The sequence below is a fragment of the Pogonomyrmex barbatus genome, unplaced genomic scaffold (assembly GCF_055798465.1).
Source record: "Pogonomyrmex barbatus isolate J1 unplaced genomic scaffold, ASM5579846v1 scaffold11, whole genome shotgun sequence".
In the NCBI taxonomy this organism is placed as follows: domain Eukaryota; kingdom Metazoa; phylum Arthropoda; class Insecta; order Hymenoptera; family Formicidae; genus Pogonomyrmex; species Pogonomyrmex barbatus.
The window spans coordinates 2,189,294-2,214,908 of record NW_028297107.1 but is presented as its reverse complement, the minus strand read 5'-3'; the positions used below and the strand labels follow the sequence as shown (position 1 = coordinate 2,214,908).

General features: G+C 31.1%; 3 protein-coding genes across 6 annotated transcripts; 1 reads left to right on the top strand and 2 right to left on the bottom strand.

The window, feature by feature from the left end:
* Nucleotides 1–877: 877 nt before the first annotated feature.
* awd (nucleoside diphosphate kinase) lies at nt 878–2,834 on the top strand. The gene is made up of 3 exons (XM_011637131.2): nt 878–1,304; nt 2,164–2,265; nt 2,414–2,834. The coding sequence occupies exons 1-3, from the start codon at nt 1,125–1,127 to the stop codon at nt 2,642–2,644; spliced, it is 513 nt and encodes a 170-aa protein (XP_011635433.1). The 5' UTR covers nt 878–1,124; the 3' UTR covers nt 2,645–2,834.
* A 2,624-nt stretch (nt 2,835–5,458) lies between these two features.
* LOC105426094 (lipopolysaccharide-induced tumor necrosis factor-alpha factor homolog) lies at nt 5,459–6,608 on the bottom strand. The gene is made up of 3 exons (XM_011637169.2): nt 6,480–6,608; nt 6,223–6,370; nt 5,459–6,151 (listed from the first exon to the last, which is right to left on the bottom strand). Exons 1-3 carry the CDS (start codon nt 6,574–6,576, stop codon nt 6,049–6,051), a joined length of 348 nt encoding a protein of 115 aa, XP_011635471.2. The 5' UTR covers nt 6,577–6,608; the 3' UTR covers nt 5,459–6,048.
* Nucleotides 6,480–25,503, bottom strand: LOC105426063 (uncharacterized). Of its 4 annotated transcripts, XM_011637129.3 has the most exons (8): nt 24,648–25,503; nt 23,034–24,323; nt 19,143–19,251; nt 14,104–14,436; nt 13,692–13,924; nt 13,273–13,593; nt 12,980–13,185; nt 6,480–6,608 (listed from the first exon to the last, which is right to left on the bottom strand). In XM_011637129.3, the coding sequence occupies exons 2-8, from the start codon at nt 23,324–23,326 to the stop codon at nt 6,583–6,585; spliced, it is 1,521 nt and encodes a 506-aa protein (XP_011635431.2). In that variant the 5' UTR covers nt 23,327–24,323; nt 24,648–25,503; the 3' UTR covers nt 6,480–6,582. The 4 variants fall into 4 exon arrangements, with proteins under 4 accessions (XP_011635431.2, XP_011635430.2, XP_088927387.1 ...); XM_011637128.3 differs by lacking the exon at nt 6,480–6,608 and having other exon boundaries at nt 11,592–13,185; nt 24,648–25,499; XM_089071261.1 differs by lacking the exons at nt 6,480–6,608; nt 23,034–24,323 and having other exon boundaries at nt 11,592–13,185; nt 24,648–25,499.
* Nucleotides 25,504–25,615: the final 112 nt, after the last annotated feature.

Here is a 25,615-nt window from a genome sequence, read left to right as displayed (position 1 = left end):
AACTTTTAAATATTTTTATACTTTAGTAATAAAATACTTTAATGCTATTGATTGATAATCAGATCAAAAATTTTTGAATTATCTTCTGAATTATCTTTGGAATTATCACATAGTTCTTTGATATACATTTTATTATACATTTTTTAATAATGAGTTTTAAACAGAACAATGCTGTTAGCAAGCTGATAGTACGCATCCTAGATGAACATCGAATGATTACAAAAAAATTTTTAAAAAGCATCTTTAAGATATTTTTTCATGCTGATGCTCGATGTTCATTTTTAGTGTAAAAATAGAACGTGTGATCAAAAGTGACCATTCAAATTTCATTATTCTGCGTCAACTTTGATCATGTGATTTATTTTAACATTGAAATTGAGCGTCGAGTGTCAGCATAAAAAGGCACCTTTAAAAAACACAATCGGCATATTTTGGTATGTTCTAAAATTCACTACTGATAGTAAAAATCTATAGTTCATGTAACGTATATTCACAGTATAATAACTAATATGGGCACTTAGTAATGAAATCGCGCAAATTTACTCGCGCAGGCCATGTTGTTAGATGCCACCAATAAAATTAAATACGACATAGGAACGTACATAGATGTAATTTACAGATCAACTATAGTCATAGGCCGGTATCGATCAGTCAGTTCTTATATTTAAGATGGTCTTAAGATAACATTTCAATCAACAGGATAGCTGTATGAGCTTATTTAAAACAATCTTAAATATAAGAACTGATTATAAATACCAGTCATAAATACAGCATGATATAGCGTAGGATTCTTATTATTCCTATTCGTCCCTGCTTTATTAACATGGCGGAATGGTCACGTGACACACCATACAGAGATCAAAGGTATCGACACAAGTGCCCATACAGGTTATACCGTGCGCATGTTAGCGCTTTCATCTAGATATTCTGTGTATAGAGACCTATAGTTTCGATCGTTCCGACATTTTAAAATTCTTGAACCACCGGCAAATCGCCGGCGAACCGTCATCGTCCGTCACGTTGCGACGTCACGCCACGTTCTCCCCCACCTTCGCGGAAACTTGCTAAGACTATATAATTTTCTTTCGTCTCGTTCCCAATCCTTCGCGGCTCGTCGGCACCGTATGGTCGTGTGTTCTGTCTCGACTCTTTTACAGATTATTTGCAAATTAATTATGGCGGAGAACAACGAGCGTACTTTCATTATGGTTAAGCCGGACGGCGTGCAACGTGGTTTGGTCGGCAAGATTATTCAACGATTCGAGGAAAAAGGTTTCAAACTGGTGGCTATAAAAATGTTGTGGGTAAGCAATGCAGTTTACGTACAACTCTACTATTCTCACGTTTCAGTTCTATGCGGATCGATAAAAAAAAATTGACAAAATTCTACGCCACGTGGCGAGATAGTGCGTTCGGAGATATATTAACTATATTCATGTGATATTGCATACAAAGCGTCAAAGTTACTAATTTCGCTTTTTGTTTCGAATATTTGTCCGTATTGACAAGTGCGAAATATCTCGATAGAAGCGAATGTCGAGTAATGGCGATTCGCATTCAAACCTGGTATCTATAGATAGATCAATCAATTGGATTATTACTAATAGAATTTTGTCTTTCGTAAGAAGTTATATATAGCATAACTATATATAGTAAAGACAATCGATTTCAATCAATAATCTCAAAATTAAGACAGCAAAATGATTTCATATATCCACTTTATCGAAGAGTTCCTTTCTACAGAGACATACTAAGTATATTTGAAGGACGTTCTATGTTCTAAGGATGTCTTTAGGATAAAATGTGATCAATGCAAAAAATGATATGAGATGTATTTCATTTCATGTATTATTGCAGATATAGAAAAAATTTGATATAATAACAACAAACAAAATTTAAATTCAGGCAAATTGCAATCAATTGCATTTCAAAATCAGATCTTTTTTGTTTACTAATTATGCTTAATTTTTAATTTTTGTTTTTAAATTTAAAAATTTTGTGTTTTAAATTTTTTAAGTTTTATCGATGCTTACAACTAATTAAAAATATAATGCACTATAAAAATATAATTAGAAATTTATCTTATTAAATATAGACAAGAATAATAAAAGATGTAAATATGGGAATATAATTTTAAATTTATATATTACATTTTTGTTACAGCCCAGTGAAGAACTTTTGAAACAGCACTATGCTGATCTGGCATCGAAACCTTTCTTCCCAGGATTAGTCAAATATATGAACTCAGGACCTGTTGTATCGATGGTAAGTTTGTTATAATAATCATAATTATGATTAAATCAATTAAATCATATGCTAATACACTAATATACTAATAAATTTTTATATTAATGTTTATTAATAATTTCTATTAAAGAATTGAATATATTGTTTTATGATATTATTTCGTTAGGTCTGGGAAGGTTTGAATGTCGTGAAAACTGGCCGTGTAATGTTAGGTGAAACAAATCCTAAAGATTCTGCACCTGGCACGATACGTGGTGACTTTTGTATACAAGTTGGACGTAATATCATTCATGGCTCTGATTCTGTTGAATCAGCCAAAAAGGAGATTAATTTGTGGTTTGGTGAAAAGGAAGTGATCGACTGGACACACGCATCTGAAAAATGGATCTATGAATAAAAATCTGTGGCAAATACGAACATTTTTTTAGAGAATACTATCTCTATAAATCTTTCCTTAAAAGGTCTTCCCAAACCTACTGCCAGTCAAATTGTGTACAACCAACTAAAATCATCAAGAGCAAAGTTGAAATTCTAAAAACAATATACAAGTTTGTAAAGAATGAATAAAAACCTGCTGAACTTGAAAATTCTGTTCTATTATAAAATTAAAATTGTGAAATAAGAAGATACAAATTGTGCAAATAATTCTTATTAAAATTATTCACATAGATGTAGAAAATATAATGAAATATTAAAAAAATTAGCTATTAGAAATTTATAAAAAGGAAAAATTGTCATAGAAAAATTAGAAAGAAATTTGCTGCCAAAATTTACAAAAAACGAAAGATGTAGAAAAAATTAGCTCTATCAAAACTTATTAAGAAGTTACTACAAAAAGCTTAGCTGCCGAAACTTATAAAAAAAAAGCTAACATAAAAAATTAAAAAGTTAGCTGCTGATGTTTAAAAAAGAGGAAGTGCTGTAGAAAAATTTTAAAAAATTAGCTGTTGAATCTTATAAAGAAAATTAGCTGTTGAATCTTATAAAGAAAGAAAAGGTAAAATATAAAATTTAAGCTATAAAAAATTTAGCTACCGAAACTTATAAAAAAGACTCTTATTAACAAGACCCTCTTAAATAAATTTAGGAAATGAATTGCTTGATGCAAATTGTATGAAACAGAATAGTAAAGTAACAAAAAATTATAAAGTACAGAATTTGTTAACTTAATCGTTAGAAAAGAAATTGTTAACATGAAAGAAATGATTGATAAGGATTGCCATAAATGTGGTATAAAAAAATTGTAATTTTTTTTTGCAAATTTACAAAAACTAATTCTATAAAGATAACATTTATTAAAGTGATATATATTCTTGTATCACTTTTTATGTTTGTTTATAATCTAATAAGTATCTAATAAAAAATGTCATCTTACAAATCTATATATACACATATATATATATATATATATATATATATATAAAAGCATAAGTTATAACAAAATTGATTAAATCGATTAAATAAAAACAATTTCAAGAGATTAATATTTGAATTTTCTATCAGATCGTAATGATTCAATAATTTTATCCTTGATACATAAAACATTCATACATATAAACATTCAATTTAATTAAAGCAGAAAATAAATGAAATAATTATAATATTGAGAGATAATGGATTTTACAAAACATGAGATAAAATATCGTATTCATATATATATATATATATATATATATATATAAATTATATATATATATATATATATATATATATAAATTTAATTTAACAAAATTATTAATTTCAAAGGATTAAATACATATTACAAACATCATTTATAATTTAAAATTTTCTTTTCATTACTTTATATTTACGTGGTGGCGGTGGCGCTATTGGTGACAAGCATCGTTGACGATGGCCGCTGTGAGGTATGGATGTGATAGATAATACTATATAACTAGATAACTTCATTTTTTCCATTTCGAATTATTCAGTAAAGGTACTCTTTTTCTTTATTGTTTATTTACATAATAAATATACGAAAAGTTACAATATGATATTGAATTGTTCGTTTGCAAAATGTACTACTCCGGGTAATATAAACAGAAACACCTCACAGATATGTTCTTTCGCACTTTCTCCTTAAATTATTTTTTATTAAAATATTAAATAAAGTATTAATATTAATAAAATTAATATCTATATACTAGATTGGTAAAAGATTTGCTTAATGTTGTATTCAATTTTTAGTCACAGCAACAACTCTTATTTTGAGATTTATGATAGCTTTCCTTTGAAGTTAAAAATTTTGATGTATCTTTTATTTCGAATACAAACTATTTCTTTGCCATTAAATTTCGTCATTATTGTGAAAAGCATAACTATCTAATCATTTACGAATTCGTATGATTCTACTTTGATTTAATGTTTCGATCTTATTGTTAATACTAGTCAGACGTATCAGTTGCACTAAAAGACACATGGGAGAACGCCAAACATTTACGATACAGGACTAATATCGATTATGGAAGTATCAGCATTAAAGTACATGTCGACTTTATACTGTGTCCATGTATTGATTTTTTTCAGATATAAAATATGTAGGTGGGATAATTGGCAAATAAATGAAGAAACATCACTCGAATTTATCGAGATATAATCAATAACGGAAATGAATAAAAAAAAAAATTAACATATATTTAAATTAACATATATATTAACATATATTTTGATTTTCATTTTGATTCTTCGAATGTTTATCTATATGAGTTTACCTATTTGATTATATTCATATGAGCGTTTCTTTTGTCTTTTTCATCCCTCTACACTATACTAAATAATTAAAGTTTCTTATCAAATTCTTGTCAAAAGAAAAAAATAGAACAAGAAATTTCATGTGACATACGAAAAATGTTACTTTAATACATAATATATAGATTATTGAAAAATTAAATAATTTCCACTTAAATGACAATTTTATTTTAGACGATTTCAGTTAAGTTCAATTTAACTAACAAGTTGAGTCGATAAGCAGAATTGTTTATAAAAAATGTTCTGTCTATATAATTTGACCATTTAAATTTGACCATTTTTTGTTTTATGTGATAAACTAACAATTAATAATTTCATTTTTATCAATAAAATAGATGTTAGTAGATGTTAGTCAAAATAATAATTGTATTTTCCGTTTTAATTAAAATCGATTACATCTTTGTATGTCGTTAAAAATATTATAAATCATCACATTTACACTACTTGACAAAAAGTATGAATGTTATCTTTTTAAATTTTTTAAATCAATTTTATTGATACAGAATAATATAGTTTATAATATTATATGTATATGTGTAACGTTGGTATTATAATATAACTATTGTTGTATAACAATATTATATAAAATTTGCATTACTCATTAATATGTCGAGTATGTATAATAATTTTATAAAATTTTATCTATATATATATGTATATATACATACATATAATGCAAAATCATAGATATGACAAGATATATTGCGAACAATATAAAAAGTAATTATAATAATCTAATACATACAACTTATATATATTTTCTCTTGTCTATAATATTAATATTTATAAAATATTTATAAAATAAAGATTAAAATCTTCTCTTTCTCTCCGTGTATCCGCACACGCGAGAATGTGTCAATGTAAGTGGATTTTTGTAAATTCTTACGTAAATAGAATCTTCTGGAATCATTTCTTTGTTCAAGCAATTCGGTGATATTGTTACTTAAATATTCGTGATAAGAACAATGTCGTTTTCATGAATCGTGTAAATTTTAATCGATGATAATATAATTCTATAGTATTTCCATACGTCTCGATCGCAGCTAGAATTGATTAATTTTCAGTGGATCCAAGATAAGAATTGCACGCTGGACAATAATGTTTCTGTACCATGCAACTGTCCATGCAATAAGGACATGGTGCACAACACCAACACCTAGAAAAAATGTATTGGGTTTAATATATGTTCTAAAGGATCATCTTATTTTATATTTCGAAATTTCTTACCCTATTATACACAGAAGTAGTGCAAACAAGTGTGTTTTCGTGTTTGCCTCTGAGTTTACACGTGTAGCTATACTTGCATGACAATGTGGACAGGTCATATGTTGACTTTCCTTGCCGAAGCCCACAGTCGATACAACATGTACCGTATCTGTGAAACACACGTTGATTTTCAAGATTATTAATTTCAGACGATCAGGTATGTATTACAAACATTATTCATTTTTCTATAATTTAAGATTTTATTATTTCATACTTACGTGGGGGCGGTGGCATCGTTGGTGGCGGCATTGTTGGCGGTGGCTGTGGGTAAGGATATGGTGGTGACGTGTAACTAGGTGGGTCCATTTTTTCCATTTAGAATTAACTGGTTATTCTTTGATTGCCGTCTGTTTGCAAAAAAAAGATATAAACAGATTAGAATTTTATATGACGCCAAATCATTCGCTCTTGGTATGTAAGAAAAACATTAGGTCATATAGATTATCGCAAATTTCACACGAACATAATTTTGTTACGTATCTTGATTTTGCAATCCCATATATTTTCATAATAATTATTCTTTTACATTTCGCTTCAATATATAAGATTATGATATTATTACAACGCAATTGAAAAGGAAAAAAATAAATTAATAATTTGAAAATGCAACAAACTTTAAGTTAAATTACGGCGTAATTGCAAATGTTTTGTTACCAGATAAAAATAGACCTATTTAGAGAAACTTTATTGTTCCAAGGACAGATCAATTTTAAGAAACGAAAAGCACATTTGACATATCACCTTGCAATTATCTCAATGATATTTCTATCGAATTCTTATATCGTTTTATATCGAGCTGCATATAGAAGAGAATGAATTAAGAGCGTAACCCAATAAGCAAAACATACATCAATAATAAGTTGATTTATCTAGAAATCTAAACAAATTTTTTATGACTGTCAGGTTGCATATACATAAGACTATGTACTAGTTAACTGTGCAAACAATTATTTAATCAAACAAATTAACCTCGTATTTTGCCAGCAGAAAATGATGACTTTAGCAATAAATTGCTAGTAGAAATCAAACAGAATTTATTATTTTGTAAATGAAATATATTATTTAAATAATGAAAAATTAATAATGAAAATAATGAAATAAATTTTGTTCAATTTCTGTCAATTTTCCATTATATGTTATTATATTCTGGCATTCTGTAATAAATAAAATTTACAAATTTATACATATATGTATATGGAAAATTTATATCTTATGTATGTGTATATGACAACACTATTTTATATAAATGTATATATGGAGTAGACATAAACGAATTATAGAGAAAGATTAAAATTTAAAATTTGGTGAAAAATTGTAACAATTCATTACTTTTCAACCACAGCCAAAATTGTAACAATTCATTACTTTTTAGCAAATTATTAGTTTTTCAAAACTAATTTTCTCCATAATTATATTTACACGTACATATATAAAACACAAAAGAAAGAGAGAGAGAGAGAGAGAGAGAGAGAGAGAGTCTTATTTTATGTAATTTGTGAAATGTATATTATCCAGATAAGAGAAGGAGACAAAAAAACCTTATCATTATTCGCAGAATATACAATATAATATTTCTCGATAACTGATTATCATCTTCATAATCTTTTTTTTGATTTAAAACTTTAATTTTTGCTTCTTGAAATAAATGAACAAATGGAAAATGTATTGATTGATGCCGGTGAAATATTTGCTTTACCATTCTAATTTTCTCAGAAATTTTTTATTTTAATTTAACTGTGTTAAATTTCATAATAATCAGCCTGTGCTAAATTTTTTTTATCAGAACATTTCGCAGAAGCTTGATAATCTACATATCAAATATCATGTGCATGTAAGATCTGTTCTTTTTAATTAAATTTCTTACATGTTTATCTTTTCTGTTTCTTTTTTCAAATAGATATCTTTTTATCTTTTCTTTTTCTTTTAACGTGGGAAAAAAAAGAGGAAAGATGAATAAATAATAAGAAGTTTAGCTAGGAAAAACAAGTTTATAAATCTGTTATATATGTTATATATGAGTCATGAATCATGAATCATCAACTTCAATGTCATATCATTTTGATTTTATTTTTCAATTTAAAAAAAAATTAAAATTTTTAATGTAATAATTTTTTGAAATTTATTTAAAGAAAGAGCTAGTTTCTTATCAATTGTTTTTAATTTTTCATCAATTTAAAAATGAGAAATATATACCCATAAAAAAATTAACTAATGATTTTAAAGAGTAAAAAATTGCTTAGCATTCTGTACATTTTCTTATTTTTATTGTCACCTAAAATTTGCCCTACAAAATTTATGATTCCTGGACGAAACAAAACGTGTCCTTTAAATAATAATCGATCTGTTCGGTATCACCAGATGAATAATATAAGCGTCACGTCACCTCCGATAAATTAGTGGCCACGTTTCAACAGAGATAACCGATAAGGAAAGTCTCGCATCTCGTTTCTCAAAAGCGAGCAATACGTGATGTAAATTGAGGATAACTCGATATTACTTTGATTTGATCTTTTTTTTCGAGGTCACAAGTTTTCCTTGATCGAGTATTTATTGCAGTTGAATAACTGATATGTACGATATTAGATATGTACGAAACGTATAAGTTGAGTTATATCATCATTCTCTTTCTCTATCTCTCTTTTTCTCTACATTATTAATTATTTTTATGAAAATGTTAATTAAAAAATATGTATATTAATAATGTTAATACATCTACATATACAAAATATGTCTGATTAGCAGCAAATTAGCTCAAAATATTTTTATAAATTCAATTATGTTAAAATCGTGTTGCATTGGCACAGAACTTGACAAGTTCTGACAGCAAAGATCGTTGAGTAGATAGATTCTGTTCTATTTCTGTTTTATAGATTCTATTTCTTAATCTACATTAAGCTATACATATAGCAAATATTTCCAAGCTAGCTGATTTCCTATCAACTCATCATCATATTTTATTAACAAGTTTTGCTATATTTTTGTTAGCATTTTATATTTCATTAAGGAAGAGTGTTAAAGTGAAAAAGCTTATTTTTGCTGTACACGGGGAAAATAAGTTTTTGACACGAGGAATCCAATGATGCTCGTTACAATTACATATGATGAGAACATATAAAAAAATCGAGTTTAAACGTGAGAATGCGTGATATCGCGAGACAAGTCACTATGCTATATGCACTAATGTAGACAATGTGACGGATCATTTTTTGACATTAAACATATAGAATAATTAATTATAAATATTAATAATTAATATTAATTAATATTAATAATTAATATTAATTAATATTAATAATTAATAATATATTTTATAAAAATATTATATCTAATAGCGAAAATATCAAACGTAACGGAAAATTTTAGAAATGATGCAAACACTACGTGGGGAGAGCTAACTCGACATGTAACGTGTTATATGTTTATACAGGCGCACTAAAAGTGTTATGTAAATTGTAAATTTAACTAGCATTATCAGAGCATGGTGAAAACAGACGTTCTTTCGTAACGTCCTTCTCTTTAACACTTGAAAATTTTGACACATTTTTCTTTTCAAACGCGAACTATTTCTTCGTCCACAAGTTGCAAGCACCAAAGGCTGTGCGTGCGAATAATTATTTGGTCGTTTGCGAACTCGTATTATTCTCTTTGGCTCCGATCTATTAATAGGTAGGCGTACCTGTTGCACGTGCAAGAATGCACGTTGGAGAACGCTGAACGCTCGCGACACGGCACTAATATCGACTACCGGAATTATCAGCGCGAATGAAGTACATGTGGTCTCTGCGCTGCTTCTATGTACTGGTTCCTTATATTCAACGGCAAAATTCACATGAGTGGGGGAACAAACAAGCGTATTATGAATTTGTGCTTGTGTGTGATCGAAAGTGATGATATACTGGAAATAATTGAAGAAACGATCGAGACAACGTAAACTTTAATCTTCATTTTGATTTCGAATAAAAAGTCGATACTTATATATTTATGTATAAATTTATGTACAAATTTATACATGGGCGTTTCCTCCTTCTCCCGCTTTACACACATGTCATAATTCACATATTTATTTTACGTAGTAGAAAAATTCTTGTTATTAAAAGGAAAAAAAAGGAAAAGAAGTTTCATGCGTCATATGAAAATATTGCTGCAAGAGTTATGTAATCAAAAGAATATAAAATATCGATCAAAAAGAATATAAAATATAACATAATTTCCATTTAAATTGCAACTTTATTTAAATATCAAGGTCATTTCGATCAAATGTAAATTAATTTAATTTTAGACATTAATTCAATATGTAGACGTTTACGAAAAACATTTCTAGTTCTATAAATATTTTCTGCTTTTAGTTCGTCTTTAATTTAATTTTTTTCTTTTCACAAGTTACATCAAATAAAAAATTAATATTTCTATTTTTATTAATAAGATAGCATGCTTGGAAAAGTATATAATTACTTGAAATTGCTAAAAAATCAATCAATAAACAAGTTAAAGTTTCACAGAAGTCATTTATCTCATAGATTTCTCATGGATTCTGAAAATGTGATATCATATCGTAACTGCTTTAAACAAACTGAGCGATGAGTAAGTATCTTATGAGTTTTACATTTTTAGATAGATTACACAATTATGATTAAGATATGTATTTATGGCAAGGTATTATCTTTTATCAAAAATAAAATAATCTAGATCTTTTTAAATTAAAAATTGATTTAATATTCCACACAACAGATAATAACCAATAATACATGATAACGATAAAATAAAAATGTGCTATTTTTGTACTGTTCACAGAAAATTACAATCGCACCAATATTCACGGAAAAGCAAATTTTTAATTTTTAATCGAGAATATAATGTATTTGTACTCATTAAATATTGAATTTAGAATATTATAAGTATTTCAAGAAGTTATGTTTAAAAAATTTATTATTATTTTGGATTCATAGTTCAAATAATTTTTTATTTCTTTAAGAAATTAAATAATTAATAAGAATATTTTTATTAAATTTGACACATACAATTTGACATTATTTATTAACTTTGCGTATAATTATTATTGAAAAATAATTTTTTAGATATGAGCAATTATTGTATTTATATAATACATTGCATTATAAATGTTTTAATTAATTTTATCTTCAATTATATTGTTTTAAATCAATAATAATTATTTAATCAATGTCTTATGTTTAATATTAATCTTGTTAATTTTATAATTATTAACTTATGAAACTTATGGTTTAATAATGATGCTCTTAAAATTTTTCGATTTTTCTTGATAGAATTAAAAAATTTGAAAATAATATTTAACAGACATATTAAAAGACATCTTTCATCGTATACATATTTTTATTTGTATAATATTCATATTGGAATTTCCTACATTTTACAACATCCTAACAGAATTGTGACATGTCAGCATTTGGTCCATCCATTTCCACCATATTTAAGAGACATATTTAAAGGGCTGGCTCTTTTCTCGCAAACGATATAATATTGACAAACGACAAAAAATTGTCGTAAATTTAAAACTCTAATTCAATGGCGATTAATTGATGACTTTTGCATTTATAAGTTACTGTATTCTTTGGCAAATACATTAACAATCGCCGTGATAACAATAAAATATAACAACGTAAGAAATATTCGGAATGCAAACAATAACGCACTATAATTATAGTTCGATTCGAATTCTTTTAAATTATGTTTTAAATCTCAAAATCTTTACGTTTTAAAATTCAAAGTCTTTAAAATTCATCTATGCATTTTTCTAATAAATACTTACAAATTCGATCGATTGCGATTATTTCTAATAATTTAACTTTTATGTATATTCGTATTTCTCTTTAATTTGCTAAAAATTCAATTCCTACATTAGATAAAAGATCTTAAAATCTACGCTTAGGATTTCTGGATTCTGGAGGATAAGATACAATTCTTATTAAAAATTCCTGTATGCGACATTATACAAAGAAGGAGAAAATAAAAAGTTTTAGATCCTATACACAATGAAAAAAATATTAGAAACAGAAATAAATATTAAATTTTGAAAATGAAAATTCAGAATAAAGATTAAGCACAACGCATAATGGATCCAAGTAAGTATAAAATATAGTCATACCTACTTGCATTGATTATGTGTTACATTTGATTTTTATTTCGAATTTTTATTTCTAAAATTTAATATTTATTCTTATTCCTAATATTTCTTCCATTGTAGATAGGGACTTAAAAGTTATATATTATTTCTAATATTTTAAAAGATATCTATTGTTTCTTGAATCATCTTTAATATAATTTATAATAAATCTTGAAAAAAATAAAGTCACGATTATATCTCTGAAGATAAGAAGCTTCAAAACATACATTATATATTTATAGTTTAGTTTCTCAGGAATTCCAAGATCCCTGAATTGATATATAAATCCTCTAGTACGTTATCCTCCCCAAAAAATTAGTATGCAAATCTCGGCAGTTTCAATATCTTCAAGAAAGATTTCTTTCAAGAAATTTTAGAAATTTTTTTCTAAAAAGCATGAAGAAACGTTTCATATGAAGAACATGCTTCATTTCGATTAAGAATTGGATTTATCCACAGGATTATTTTGGAAGAGGGAAGAGGACGGGATAATATATTTGTGTCGAATCTTTGTTTCGATACAAATAGTTCATCGCGGTTCATCAGTCTTGCCAGTTCCTGAGGAACGATCGAGCTTACTCTTCGATTTTCGTCCGAGTAATCTGCGAAAGGAAGAAGTCCATCTCGAACGGGTAAGTCCGTCCCTTCCACTTGCATTCTGATCATCAACTTCGTTGCTATCTAACGATTCGCTGACATTTCTGCTCTTGCCGCTGCTACTGCTGGTGCTGCTGCCAACGTTATCATAACATCGCGATCTGCGATCCCCTATCTCTGAGGAAAACCTGAATAAACAATTATAATGAAGAAAATAAGTATGGGCAAACATTAACATAGTTACTATTATAACATCTTTTTCCGGTTAAACAAACCCTGAATCCGAGGAAAAGGCTCTTGCGGTATGTGGGACACTAGAAGTGGCCGAAGAAAGAGAAGGTTCGGCTATGGGAATGCTCGGATATGCATCGTCGTCGTAAGCGCTGTTGCTACTGCTAGTACTGCTACTGCAGCTGCGACTGTTAGTGCTACCGTTGCTGCTACTATCGACACTAGAGTCGTCGATGTAAGAAATTTCACGATTAGGCGACTCGATTTGCGGAATTCGAGACGAGCAGGCCGACGACATCACATTAGGTCGTAACCAATTACGAAGATCTTGTAAGGGTGTTTGAAGGCACTGCAAGAGATTCCCACTGCAAGGAGCAAAGTTCAAAATACATTCGATGCGATATAGTTTTTGGAGTATACTACAAATTTTACTTTCTCTAATGAATCTTTTAAAGTTACCCACTTGTCACGATAATTATCGATGTTGGCAAAAGTACGTCTAGCGTATATGCAGATGGAGCATCGACGACGATTCCGACAGGACGTTGCATGAAACGTCGCGGCGCTCAAATGACGTGTTGCGTGTTTCAATGCGATAGTCTCTCTCGTTAATGCCGCAACACCTTCCTCTCGGCGGCGTCGCTCGGCTCCTAATTCGTCTCGTTCTACTCTCAATCTCTGCCGCAACATTTCATTCTGAAAGAAACAATTGAAAGTAGGCTAATAGATGATCAGTCTACATCACATCAAAAAATAGATAAGCATATAAAAAAACAAACAATTTATAAATAAAAGCGTAAATATAAAAGAAATAAAATCCTTCTGAGGGAAAATCATGCAAGGTATACAGTTTGATGTAACGAATAAATGCTCACCTCTCTTTCTAAAGTGTCTCTTTCAATACGAATAATAGTGGCCTGCCGGATGACATCTTGCCGCGCTCTCTCGAGATCCCGCCTTGTAATTTCGTTCTGCTCGAGTTGCATCCGTAAACGACGAAAAGCAGATTCCCGTTGTTGTTCCAATCGATCTTGCGCCTCCATGTAACTGATTCTCTCGGCCTTAGCTCGTTCGATCTCTTCTTCCAGCCGCAAACTTCTTTCCAGTTGCAAGAAGAGCTCATCCTCTTTGCCACGAAGTTCCGACTCGCAACCTTCCAATCGTCTCTCCAGATTCCTTCGAGCATCCTCCAATCTATCTCGTTCGGCCTTTAAAAAAAAGTTTCATAATTTTTTTAGGTCAGAAGGATAAAAATTTTAGAATAACCTCATTAAAGTGCTAATGTCTTGAAAATATTTTTAAAAATAAGATCCTGATACTTGTAATTTTTCAATCAGGGTGATTATTCAATTCAAATATTGTGAAACATTTTCTAAAAATTTTCGGATTTTTCAAGTACTTTTATTAAAAATATTCAAGATAAAATTTAAAAAATTTTTAAATACAACTTGAAATAAATTTATTTTATTACGTGCTTTTCAATATCTTCTAATCACAAAGGAAACCTGCTCAATATTTGGATATTAATCTGATTTAATCACTTTAAGAAAACATTGGATTTTCTTTATGAAAATTTGCAAGTTATATATTTGATGAATCTTCTTCAAATTCGCTGCAATCGAAAATACTATTATTCTCATTCCATTTAAATCTGATATTCTAATATTGTAATAAAAATCGTGAAATTATTTCGTCGATTTGTCATATCAAGAGCAGGATGAAGGAAAATTTTAATTCAACGTTTGCGAAGAACAAAGATATTTTCACAGTCATCCTAAGAAAGAATATATTTCGTTAAATATATGGATAAATAAAATGTTTATAAAAGTCTATGTCAATGATATTATTTTGATGAAATTTTAGATCCGTTAGGCAATTTTCGTGAAAATTTCTGTGAGAATTCGTTCTGGAATTTCCGTTAGAAACGCCGTTTTAGAACCGCTGCCAACAATTTTATTCAGTGATTTCGCATAATCGGTATCGATGTGCGCTGACAATCATCGGTGACCCGCGTCTAAACTCGACTTCGCACGATTGCATGACACCGACCGATGACGCACGCTCAGCATTTCCCTTCTGCCGCTTTTAGTTCTGTCTAGCGGTGGCCAGTCAGCCACATTGTAGGTCAACTAGGTAGGTAAAGCAAGGCTGGAGAGGTTGATGAACGCCAGCAAAGACGCACCGAGAATGCCAGGTTCTTCTCCAGTAAACTTTCTTACGACGAAGAAACGGGAAAATGGCAAGTCGGAAATGCCGAAGGAAATTCACGGACCGATTATAGCAAAATGGAAAATAATTATATAATAATTATTAATAATTTATATAATAATTGTCTGCAAAGTATGAACTTTCCTACTTCTAATTTAATTATCGATATGAAACACCTAAATGTTAAAGGAAATAAAAGACAAATGATGATAATAAAAAAAGCACTCAGTAATTATTAGGATTGCGCAAGTTATAGTTTACTCTTTCAATTAAGTTAAATTAATGATCTATAAAATTTTAATCAAATTACGTTAAAAGTTTTGCACGACTAAGAAAGTAGCAATTAATTAAGAGTTATATTAAAATTAAATTAATTTAATCTTAAGAAATATATTATTTATATTAGACCAAATTTCTAGTTTTTAAAAATTAGATTACTTTAAATAATAAAACAATTGTAAAATAAACCAAAAAATTTTAATTTGGAAAAATGTTGAAAAGCTAGTGTATTTTAAAAAGTAACGAAAATTAATTTATTTTAAATTAATTAGGTTAGATTAAAAGTTATTAACTTTTTAACTTTATTATTTAACTTATAATTGTGACTGAATGTCAACCAATTTTGGTAATAACATATATAAGAATCAAAAAGAGCGATCTGCATGTACTGTTCTCCACAACTTGTAATTACCTTAATTGTACAAACTTTCGTGCAATTAAATGAATGAGGTGTGCAACATTAAAAACAGGATACCGCACAGAAATGTGAAACATCGACATCGACGCTGGCGGTATTAAACCGCAATCCTTTTCTCGAGTCACACCTCGTTCGATCCCATGTGAAAATCTTATCTGTGAGAGATGAAGTGGGAAATCCGACTAAACCCAAAGAGAATCCCGTAAGAGAAGATGAAGCGGAAACCGAGTCGAAAGACGCGGTAGAAATGATAGAATAAAAGATAACTTAACTGTTATTTTTGATCTTTCTTTTAGATTAAACATATTATACAATTGTTTTTATTATATTACGTATGAAATAACAGAATATAAAACAAAAATATTCGAAATTGTTAAAAATATATTCAAAATATTTAAATATTATTGAACAGTTTCGTTATATGTTCAAACTGGTTTGAACTATATTTTAAATCCATTATTATTCTCCTAAGTACATAATTAATAACATCTTAAATTGCAAATGATAGCAATAAGAAAATATTGCAATCTAAAATAATAAAATAATAAAATAATAAAATAAATTACTGTGCATATGTGGATAAATAAATCTATTAAGAGATATCGCATAAATTAACGAAATTGAGACAAATCTTTATAAAAAAATCAGAACACAAAGAAGATACATCCGTGTTCTAGAATATACATCAAATATTATTCTAGCTTAGGTATGAAAAATTCAAATGACTGGTAAGCTAGATATATAATAAAACGGATAATGAACCCGAAGACAGCTAAGAAAACTAGAATAACAAGAATAGCACATCCTGCCATGTATTTTTTTCCGGTTATGGTTACAAACACCTTGGAATGTTACTCATGTTCTGATGATTTAAAGCACGATAATTATCCATATTCATATTCATGCATCAATCGAATGAAATAAAAATATTATAAAAATAAGTTAATATAAAAATAAAATAATTTCATTGTTGTGGTTAAAATACTGGAAAAAAATGTAAAAATAAACAAAAGTAGAAATTGTTTTCTTTTAAATCAAATTAAGTCATATAAAATCTTGATTATTAAGAATTAAAAAATTCTGAATTATTCTGCATTATCATATTTAAAATAGATGAAATATAATATATAAATAATGTAAAAGCTAAATCTTGGAAAAAATTAAGAGAGATTACGATTCGATAAAAGAAACTGACAAGTTAAAAATCATCGAGCCATAAAATGAAGAAGAAAACTATGTCCAGAAAAAAAGAAACAGAAAAATGCAAATTGTCATGTTCTCTAGAGACTGATGATTGAAAATATCTTGTCTTCCTAAAAAATCTTTCTAGTCGCCATAAGATATTTTATTGCGTGTCCTTGGGTATAAAATAGCGACAGATATATATAAACAGAGAATTTCGGGAGAATGTTCCTAAAGACCAAAGGGTTTTGCGCTGAGTGAGATCTGAGAACATGTTTTGCTCAGTAATTTCACGAGTGGTATGTCAAGAATGATCCTGTTGGCGAAAGACGGTCTTCATGATCGTTGCGATCAGACACAGCGAAAGGGTTTAACGAAGTTATTTACGTGATCGATCTCGTTAAGAAAAAAATTCTTCATTAAAACTTACACTTTTATCATTCTCGGCGATCTTGAGATCAATTAGAAATGTTTCACGTGTACCAGAAGTAATAATTTAAACATAAAAACAAGAAAGTAAGATAGACCTATTAAACAAAATTTGTTTTGAAAAAATAAATCTTTTTTTTTATCAATTGATTCTTTTCTGATAAAATTCTTTCGGATGTCCTTCCTGTTTCACGAAATAATTTGCGGGAAACGCCTCGAAAAAAAGAGACTCGATTTCGCTACGTCAAATTGGCTCATAATCAGTCGGCGAGATAACATCATCATGCGCTGAGAGATCGTGGAAAAACATTTGGTCGCATCTCGATGATTATCATCGCGACACAAATCACATTCGTGATTTATATAGGATGCGATTTGTCTTCCGCGTTAGATTAGTTGAAGGAACAAAAAACGAGTCGAGGCTCTTGTTTGGCTTCATGGGGAATTTTATATTGTTTCACGTTTTCTTTCACGAACGAGCAGATGGAAAACATGGCTTCTAATTCGCTGCCTCGTTGTCGTTATTTCTATCAAGAAATTGAACAAGGGACTTGAGTAACTTGAGATATTTCGTAGAGTGCTCTATTTTAAAAGGATCCCAACAAATTAATCGAGAATGTCTCCCTCGTGCATGGCATTAATTAATGGTAGAATTTCACTAACGTTCCTCCCCGTAACGAAATTCCGGTAATTAGAAATGAAGAAGTTAAGTGAAAGAAACTTGGCGGAAAATTGAAAAGATTTCTAATTTCTGAATTAATTATTTCGCAATAATAAATGAGATGCCGTATTATTGCAACGGTTATTACTTTTCATCGTGGAGAAACAACAAGATACAACGCGCAACTTTCGTTATCTATTATAAAATAATGCGCAGAATCCTAAAGCATGAAGAAACTAATGTCATTGTGTAATTGAATTACAAAGGAAGAATAAAACGAAGTGGAAGTACTCGACAATGCATGTGAAATTAGTAGTTTTTGTAAAGACGACAAAAGAATACGCAAAAAAATTGCGAGATCAAATCAAATGATTTCAACAATAGTAACAAAATGTACCGTGAGAATAGATGTATCATGCCATTCCAACAATAGTCGAGCTATCGCGATTTAACGTGGGAAAGCCCGGTACCCGGGTTCACAATTTTCCTTTGTTGTATGTTATAAAATACATACAACAATAGAACGAAGGAGTGAGCGCATCTACTATAATGCAATTGGTAACTAATGAGAAATTCGAAAAATTAGAAAAAGTCAGATTCTCTTCGTATTTACATACAGTAAATTGGATTACGAGAAAGAAAATTTCACATTGTGATCAAATTAAAATCATATATATCGGATCCTAAATTGGATCATATAATAAGATTTGTAAAGCAAAAGAGTTTCCTTGACATACCTTGATCTCGTGATAGCGCTCCTCCAAATAGTAAGCGACGCTCTTCGCCTCCTTGTATTTTTCTGCGAGATCCACATACTTGTCGTAGTGCCGCTTGAACAGGACGTATCTGCGGATGAAACAATAGATTTAGCAAAGTGGCATATGTAAGTAAGATAAAAGAAATTTAGAAAAGGATCCATTGGACTTCCTATCGGATCGTAAGAAACGTACGCGGATACGCGTCTCTCGTCGTACATATCATCGCCGCGCATCGCAACGTTGGCCATCCACGATTCGTGTTCCCAACTATATTATCACAACGGGAGAAATGGTACCGGATGTGCTCGCGCGCGCTCGCGCGCGCTTTGGTCCCACTTAGGGCCCCCCCCCCTCCCCCTCCAGGCCCCAGGCCTTCGGATTTCGCGTACGCGATGGATCTCGCGCTCGAAATCGATTTCACCGGCGTTGTTGTGTCGAGAGGCTTCCTCTCCGCTTCTCGCTCGCTCGCACACCACACTCGCTCGCACACCCGCTCGCAGACGCTGGTCCCCGGGAACTTTCGCTTTTACACGGCCGGCCGCGTCATTCGGACCGATCCGGACTGATTCGTGGCCGGCGTGAGCCAAGCGTTGGCGCGCAACGCGCAACGCTTGTCTTCCGGCAGCCGACGAGCGAATGGGATCCAGACTGGCTGGGCCCGCGACATTCATTTCGAAGTCATGACAAAGTCGCCAAGTGCGAAAGTCACTCTCGGAAATACGAAGCTCGCGTCAAGGCTGCGGCGCAATCGATAGTCGATGACATAATCGGAGGCTATTATGTTCCAGGCGTGTTTTTCTTTCGAGACGTGTGGGGAAAACGACATGTTCGAACTCTCGCCAAAAATCCCAGAGCTGTCAGAAAAATATTCGATTCATTTTGTTAATAACCACTTATATTATCTGTGCAAAAAGGATAAAAAGAAATGAATTTCAAGATTATGCGAATTTTATATTGCAATCGAATCGGATGAAATATAAGTATAAACGATGAACAATGAATTAATTTGGCATAGGCTAAGAGCTTAGTCACAGTAGACTGAAACCTTGGAAAAGATATAAGTAAACTGAATTTTTGCACAGACCTTCGTTTTTGTATAAGATTGGAAGGCTAAAAAGTTTACCATTGTAATAATGAAGAAAAATAAGTAAACAGAGTTCAAATTTCGTTCTTTTGTCATTAAATGTCGATTTTATCGAAAATATGCAAGAGTGGATAATTAAAAAGTAAAAAGCTTTGCACAAGAAATGTTTAATAAAATATTTAAAATGTAGGAAAAAATGACTAACAATAAGTTTCACTGTTACTCCGTAACGTATTGTACAATTTGAGAAAACAAAATTTGTCTATTATTTAAGAATTTCAAGATGAGAAATTAATTTTACTAGACTTTCACAACTGATATTGCCTAATGGCAAACTACTATTTTTTATGAATAGAAGCTATAGAAATATACGAATAGGAGATATAGGAGATTAATAGTCGAGATTAAATTAGAAATTTTCTTCGCAAAACATCCTCAATGAAGATAATTCTCTCTGAACAATGCTGGTAATTAATAAACTTCCTAGTAATTACGCAAAATCATGAAGTTGTGCGTTACGTACACGATACGTGGACAAAGATATTAATAAGGAATTAACAAGATGTGAAAGTAATTAATCGATATAGCAAATGATTGATATCACGTTATTAAAGATAACTACATTTAACAGAATATTTTCATTTATCAGTATTAGTTCTTTTTATCTATTCGATATGAAATATCATGAGAATTCCCATATCAATAATTTATCTATGTAAAGTTAGTTTAGCTCTTGTTTTAAAATTACAAAAAAAAAGCAGAATTATAATTGTAAAAAGCAGTATTGTCTCACGAAAAATCCTAGAATTCTCAAGCAATCTTAAAAAAATTTCGTTGGTTAAAATGATTAAATACCATATAAAAATACGAAAGAAAGAGAGCAACTTCAAAGAATCATAATTTTTTTCGTTTTTAATTTTAACACTATGTTTGTTATAAGAATAATCAAATTCTGCGGGGGCAGAACTTGATAGAAAATTAAATTCTAGAAGAAGTTCTAATGCTTTAAAGATTATGTTTTCAAAAGTTTCTAAGTTCATAGAGATAAATTATTTTTTTTGAAATCCAGTATTGACAGATCTGATAACCCCGCCGCAAAATTCTATCGATTCTTAACAATCATAGAATTAAAGTTAAAAATAAAACAAATTAATTGTGAGATTAGTTATTCATATCTTTATATAGTGTTCTAACTATTTTAATCGACAGAATTCTTTCTAAAATCCATTGAAAACTTTAAAAATCTTCAAGGAGCAAATAAGAATTTTACTTATTTTCTCAAAATTTTCATAAAGGCGACCAATTCTCATAGAGAATAATATTCTACAAAATATCTATGCATAAAACGTTTCGTTTTTATAACATTTTTAATGACAAATTAGTTCATTTAATTAAAAAAATTTTCATTTAATTAAAAAAAAATATAAAATATTGAATATAAAAGGTCATAATAAATATTTTTTCTAAAAAAGTTGATTTCATATTAATTAAAGAATTTGTTAAAAAAATAATATATGAGAAATAAGATATATCTTATAGCACTTTAAATCCACCAGATGACCTTTAGATACACAACAGATTCTTTGATCAATTTGGAGTTAATTTTTTTATTCTGAAGTATTGATAATTTTTTTATATTTATAAATATATTAATGAAAATCAACTTTAAATTGAGCGAATTTATTATTAGAAGCACATATGATAATTTTAAAACATACATATGTATTGTCGATATTCTCGTTATGATTTCGAATTATAAAATAATAAGGATCAATCAAAATAATATTTATAAGGATCAATCAAAATAATATTTATATTATCATTAAGTAATCGCGATTCCCGGAAGCCACTCCCGAGATCGTTTAGAAAAGAAACGATGCTTGTTTCCGTTTCTTTATTACGAGGTGAGTAATTCGTAATGATTTCCTTGCGACACCAAGGCCATTCTCGTTTTCGTTATTGAATATTGTGAATAATCGGTGTAGTATCATAGTATTCCATTTAACTTTACAAAAATAGCTTTGAAAGCAAAAAAGTACTAGAGATAAACACACTTATACATATATGTTTATTAATTCTTTAGATTTTGATAATTAAGCGACAAGATTTATCATAAGGAATGATAATAATCAATGATCTCATATTGTGTGTCATATTTGCAAATAAAATATAAATATGCAATTGTAATGTCTTGCTTTATTATTTTTATATTAAATAGCAATGATAAATTAATAGCAATAAGTTTTATTCACAATTATTTAAAATTTAAAATTTAAATTTACTGATTTTTATTTAAACTTTATAAAGATTTCAATTCTTCTTGCATACGCGCGCGCGCGCGCGCGCGTGTGTGTGTGTGTGTGTGTGTGTGTGTGTGTGTGTGTGTGTGCGTGTGTGTGCAAACGAAAGAGAGAAATCATGTAACAAGAAAGTGACCTACTATGAAAAAATAAATTAAGAACGTGAAACAAAATTTTAATAAAATATAAAATTTCATAAAATATGCAGTTTTAATATATTTGTCATTTTTATATAAAATGAAAACTCTTGTATTAAGAACGTAAATAATATAATTTAATAACGAAGTTGCATAATTAAAAAATTTTTCATTCCTTTTTAAATTTTAAAACACCAAGAAATTATATGTTCAACGTTTGTTCTTTAACATTTATCCAAAAAATTATTCTATAACTTAAAATGTGCAGGAAATATTATATTTAAAAAGTTAAAAGTTTACTTTTTTATCATTCTCGAATGCGTTTCCCCTTAACTTATTTTGCACTGACCTGTATAGGTCGTTCTCGGTGACGATGTCGCGAATGGAGTCTTCCGGATCGACGGGGACTCCCACCGTTCTAGACGACGACGAGAGAATGCGCCGCGACGGCCCTGCGCTCCCGACAGCCTCGTCGTAGATGCCCGAGTCTCGGAGGGCACTGGCTGCAATCAGATCGTCTTCGGACGCCGTGGTCGGTAGATCGACGCACGGACTAGGGGATCTAGAAATAGCGCCCAGCAAATCCTCACTTCGCGAATGGCGCATCTCTCTGGCGCCATATCTATCGGTCCTGCGTTCCATCTAGCAGAAGGTGCGGCTTCAGGGAAATGCGACACTCAGCGGCGATACTCCCATCCGGACGATCCCACTGTTGTCGATCGATTCTCCCCGATTGACGCCTGGCCTCTAACTGTCTCCAATCTCTTGTCAGCTGACTCGCTACGCGAGAACACGTTTTCCCATATTTTTGTGAAAATTTGTGAAAATTTTATTGCACTTCGATTATTTCTCTATTTTTTTTATTTAAGTGCTTAAATAATTAAAGTACATGTTGAGTATTCTTATTGAGTATTCTCGTTATTCCCATGTGGACTTTTTGACAAAAATTTTTAAAAAATCGAGCTTCTACTTTCTACTTTCTCAATCAATTCAGCTTTGTACGTATTCTAAGGAAATCGGCGATGCTCATTGTTCGCATATATACATGTATATATATATATATATATATATATATATATATCGATATTATCGAGATTTCTCGCGCATCGTTCCTCTTCAATTCCTGCCGACCTCGATATTTTCCTTTTCTGTCGCCTCCTTCGAACACACGGAGTTTCTTCGGCGTAAGCCGACTTCCTCGTTTCACACTGAACGTTTCAACTTCGCGGAATTTCACTCCAGGGTTAGAATCCTTTCAAGCGTGCGATTCACAATCGTAAAGTCGCCTCGCACGAAATTCCTTCCCGTGAAACCGAACTCCCTTGCTTCGCATTAATTCGAGATATTCTGTTGTATATTCGGTATATCGCAGACGTTTACGTTGGCAATTTAAGCGGGCAGTGATAAACTTGATGATTCCTCTTCAGTCTTCGCTCGCACTCGGATTGCTCGCACACGGATATGTCGGATATTGACCGTATTCTTTCATAATTGCGCCAGGTAAAATCATGGAAATCAACAGGATCGTAGCGCTTCTTCTACCCACTTCGCTCTCTTACCTCCTTCGCGGAGGTAACGGACCTCCGGGGCCAAGGATTCTCCGTTACGTCCGTCGGCGCGTTAAAACATCTTCCACTTCCTAAAACGAGTGGAACTTTGTACAACCAGACAGAATATGAGAATGTAAGTTCTCAACTGTTCTTGATAAAACTTACAAGCGAACAGCTTTGAATTAAAATTTTTAAATTTTTTCTGATTTGTCATCAAATCTCTGGATATAAATCCCAATTCGATAAGTCATAGGGAACAAGAGTGACGGTACAGAATTATCGCTGAGTAGGATTGTTAAGTTAAAAATTTCTTTGCAAAACGACGCGCATAAAGGATGGCACGAAAACACACAACATGCAAAGCATTTTTCTTACTCCGGGGATATATATTGACTTCACAAAGTTCTTGTTACCTTCTATATCTCGAAGAACAGGTATGTAAACAAGGAACGTCGAAGGGCATGCTTTCCTTCCGGCTTTAACGCTCCGAGACCCATAGGAACGGCGCGAGTTCCACGAACTTGGCATCCACGGGGAGGCAACCTGTGTGTTCATTTCCACAACACGGTAGGATCAATCTTGGCCGCACGCTCGCACATGTCCTCTCAGCGTCCACACGCGAACACTCGGGGAACACTCTCCCCCAAGGACGCGGCACTTGAAACGCGTCCTCCGAGGTCGATCGCACGCGATCGATGCGCGTACGACACGATCCTCGGCCCCTCGACACCGTCGTCAGGCGGCCATTTTCGTCGTGCACCACGGTCGCCGCGATTCCGTGTGCTCCCGTGAACTCCGAGCGGGATCCACCGAAATGAAAGAACGGGTTCCTCTACCTACGGAACATGCGCGACCGTGTAATCCAGCCCGCTCCGATACGCGTCCTATCGACCGCGGTCACGTCGCTCCGCTTCGCGTTCCGTCTCGTCACGTCGCGGCGCGTACTTCGTACATTAACCGCCGATCGGACGGACGACTGCCGTCTGTCTGTCGGATGGATCCTTTTTTCGCGCTCTCGCCACCTTTCCCGCCGGCGAAGCGAGAAGCGTCCATAGGCCGCCGTGTTCTTTCTCAGCGAAAAGGGGATCTCGAGGGGGAGAAGGAGGGGCGTTCATGCTCGTCTCGTGTACCGTTCCGCTCCGCGAGTAGTAGGGCTCATCTTTTAGAAATCCTGCGAGCGTCATTCACATGGATGGATGATATGGTAGCCCCGTATTAGACAATGAACTTGAAAATGGACGATATTTTGATATCGTCAATTTTGATATCTGTCAAATATTTACACATTACGAGTTACGATAAAATAAAATGAAAATTAAAATGGAAAATACGAGCTCTTGTAATAATTTATATAGCTTCGACAAATAAAGATGATTTTAAT

Coding starts and splice junctions, on each gene's coding strand:
- LOC105426094 (XM_011637169.2), bottom strand. CDS start 6,576: ATGGAAAAAATGGACCCACCTAGTTACACGTCACCACCATATCCTTAC. Junction 6,371..6,479: donor AACGATGCCACCGCCCCCAC/GTAAGTATGAAA, acceptor TGTGTTTCACAG/ATACGGTACATGTTGTATCG. Junction 6,152..6,222: donor CTACTTCTGTGTATAATAGG/GTAAGAAATTTC, acceptor CATTTTTTCTAG/GTGTTGGTGTTGTGCACCAT.
- LOC105426063 (XM_011637128.3), bottom strand. CDS start 23,326: ATGGAACGCAGGACCGATAGATATGGCGCCAGAGAGATGCGCCATTCG. Junction 19,252..23,033: donor ACCGAGAACGACCTATACAG/GTCAGTGCAAAA, acceptor TTTCATCCGCAG/ATACGTCCTGTTCAAGCGGC. Junction 13,186..13,272: donor GCCTTTTCCTCGGATTCAGG/GTTTGTTTAACC, acceptor TTGTTTATTCAG/GTTTTCCTCAGAGATAGGGG.
- awd (XM_011637131.2), top strand. CDS start 1,125: ATGGTCGTGTGTTCTGTCTCGACTCTTTTACAGATTATTTGCAAATTA. Junction 1,305..2,163: donor TGGCTATAAAAATGTTGTGG/GTAAGCAATGCA, acceptor TTTTTGTTACAG/CCCAGTGAAGAACTTTTGAA. Junction 2,266..2,413: donor CAGGACCTGTTGTATCGATG/GTAAGTTTGTTA, acceptor TTATTTCGTTAG/GTCTGGGAAGGTTTGAATGT.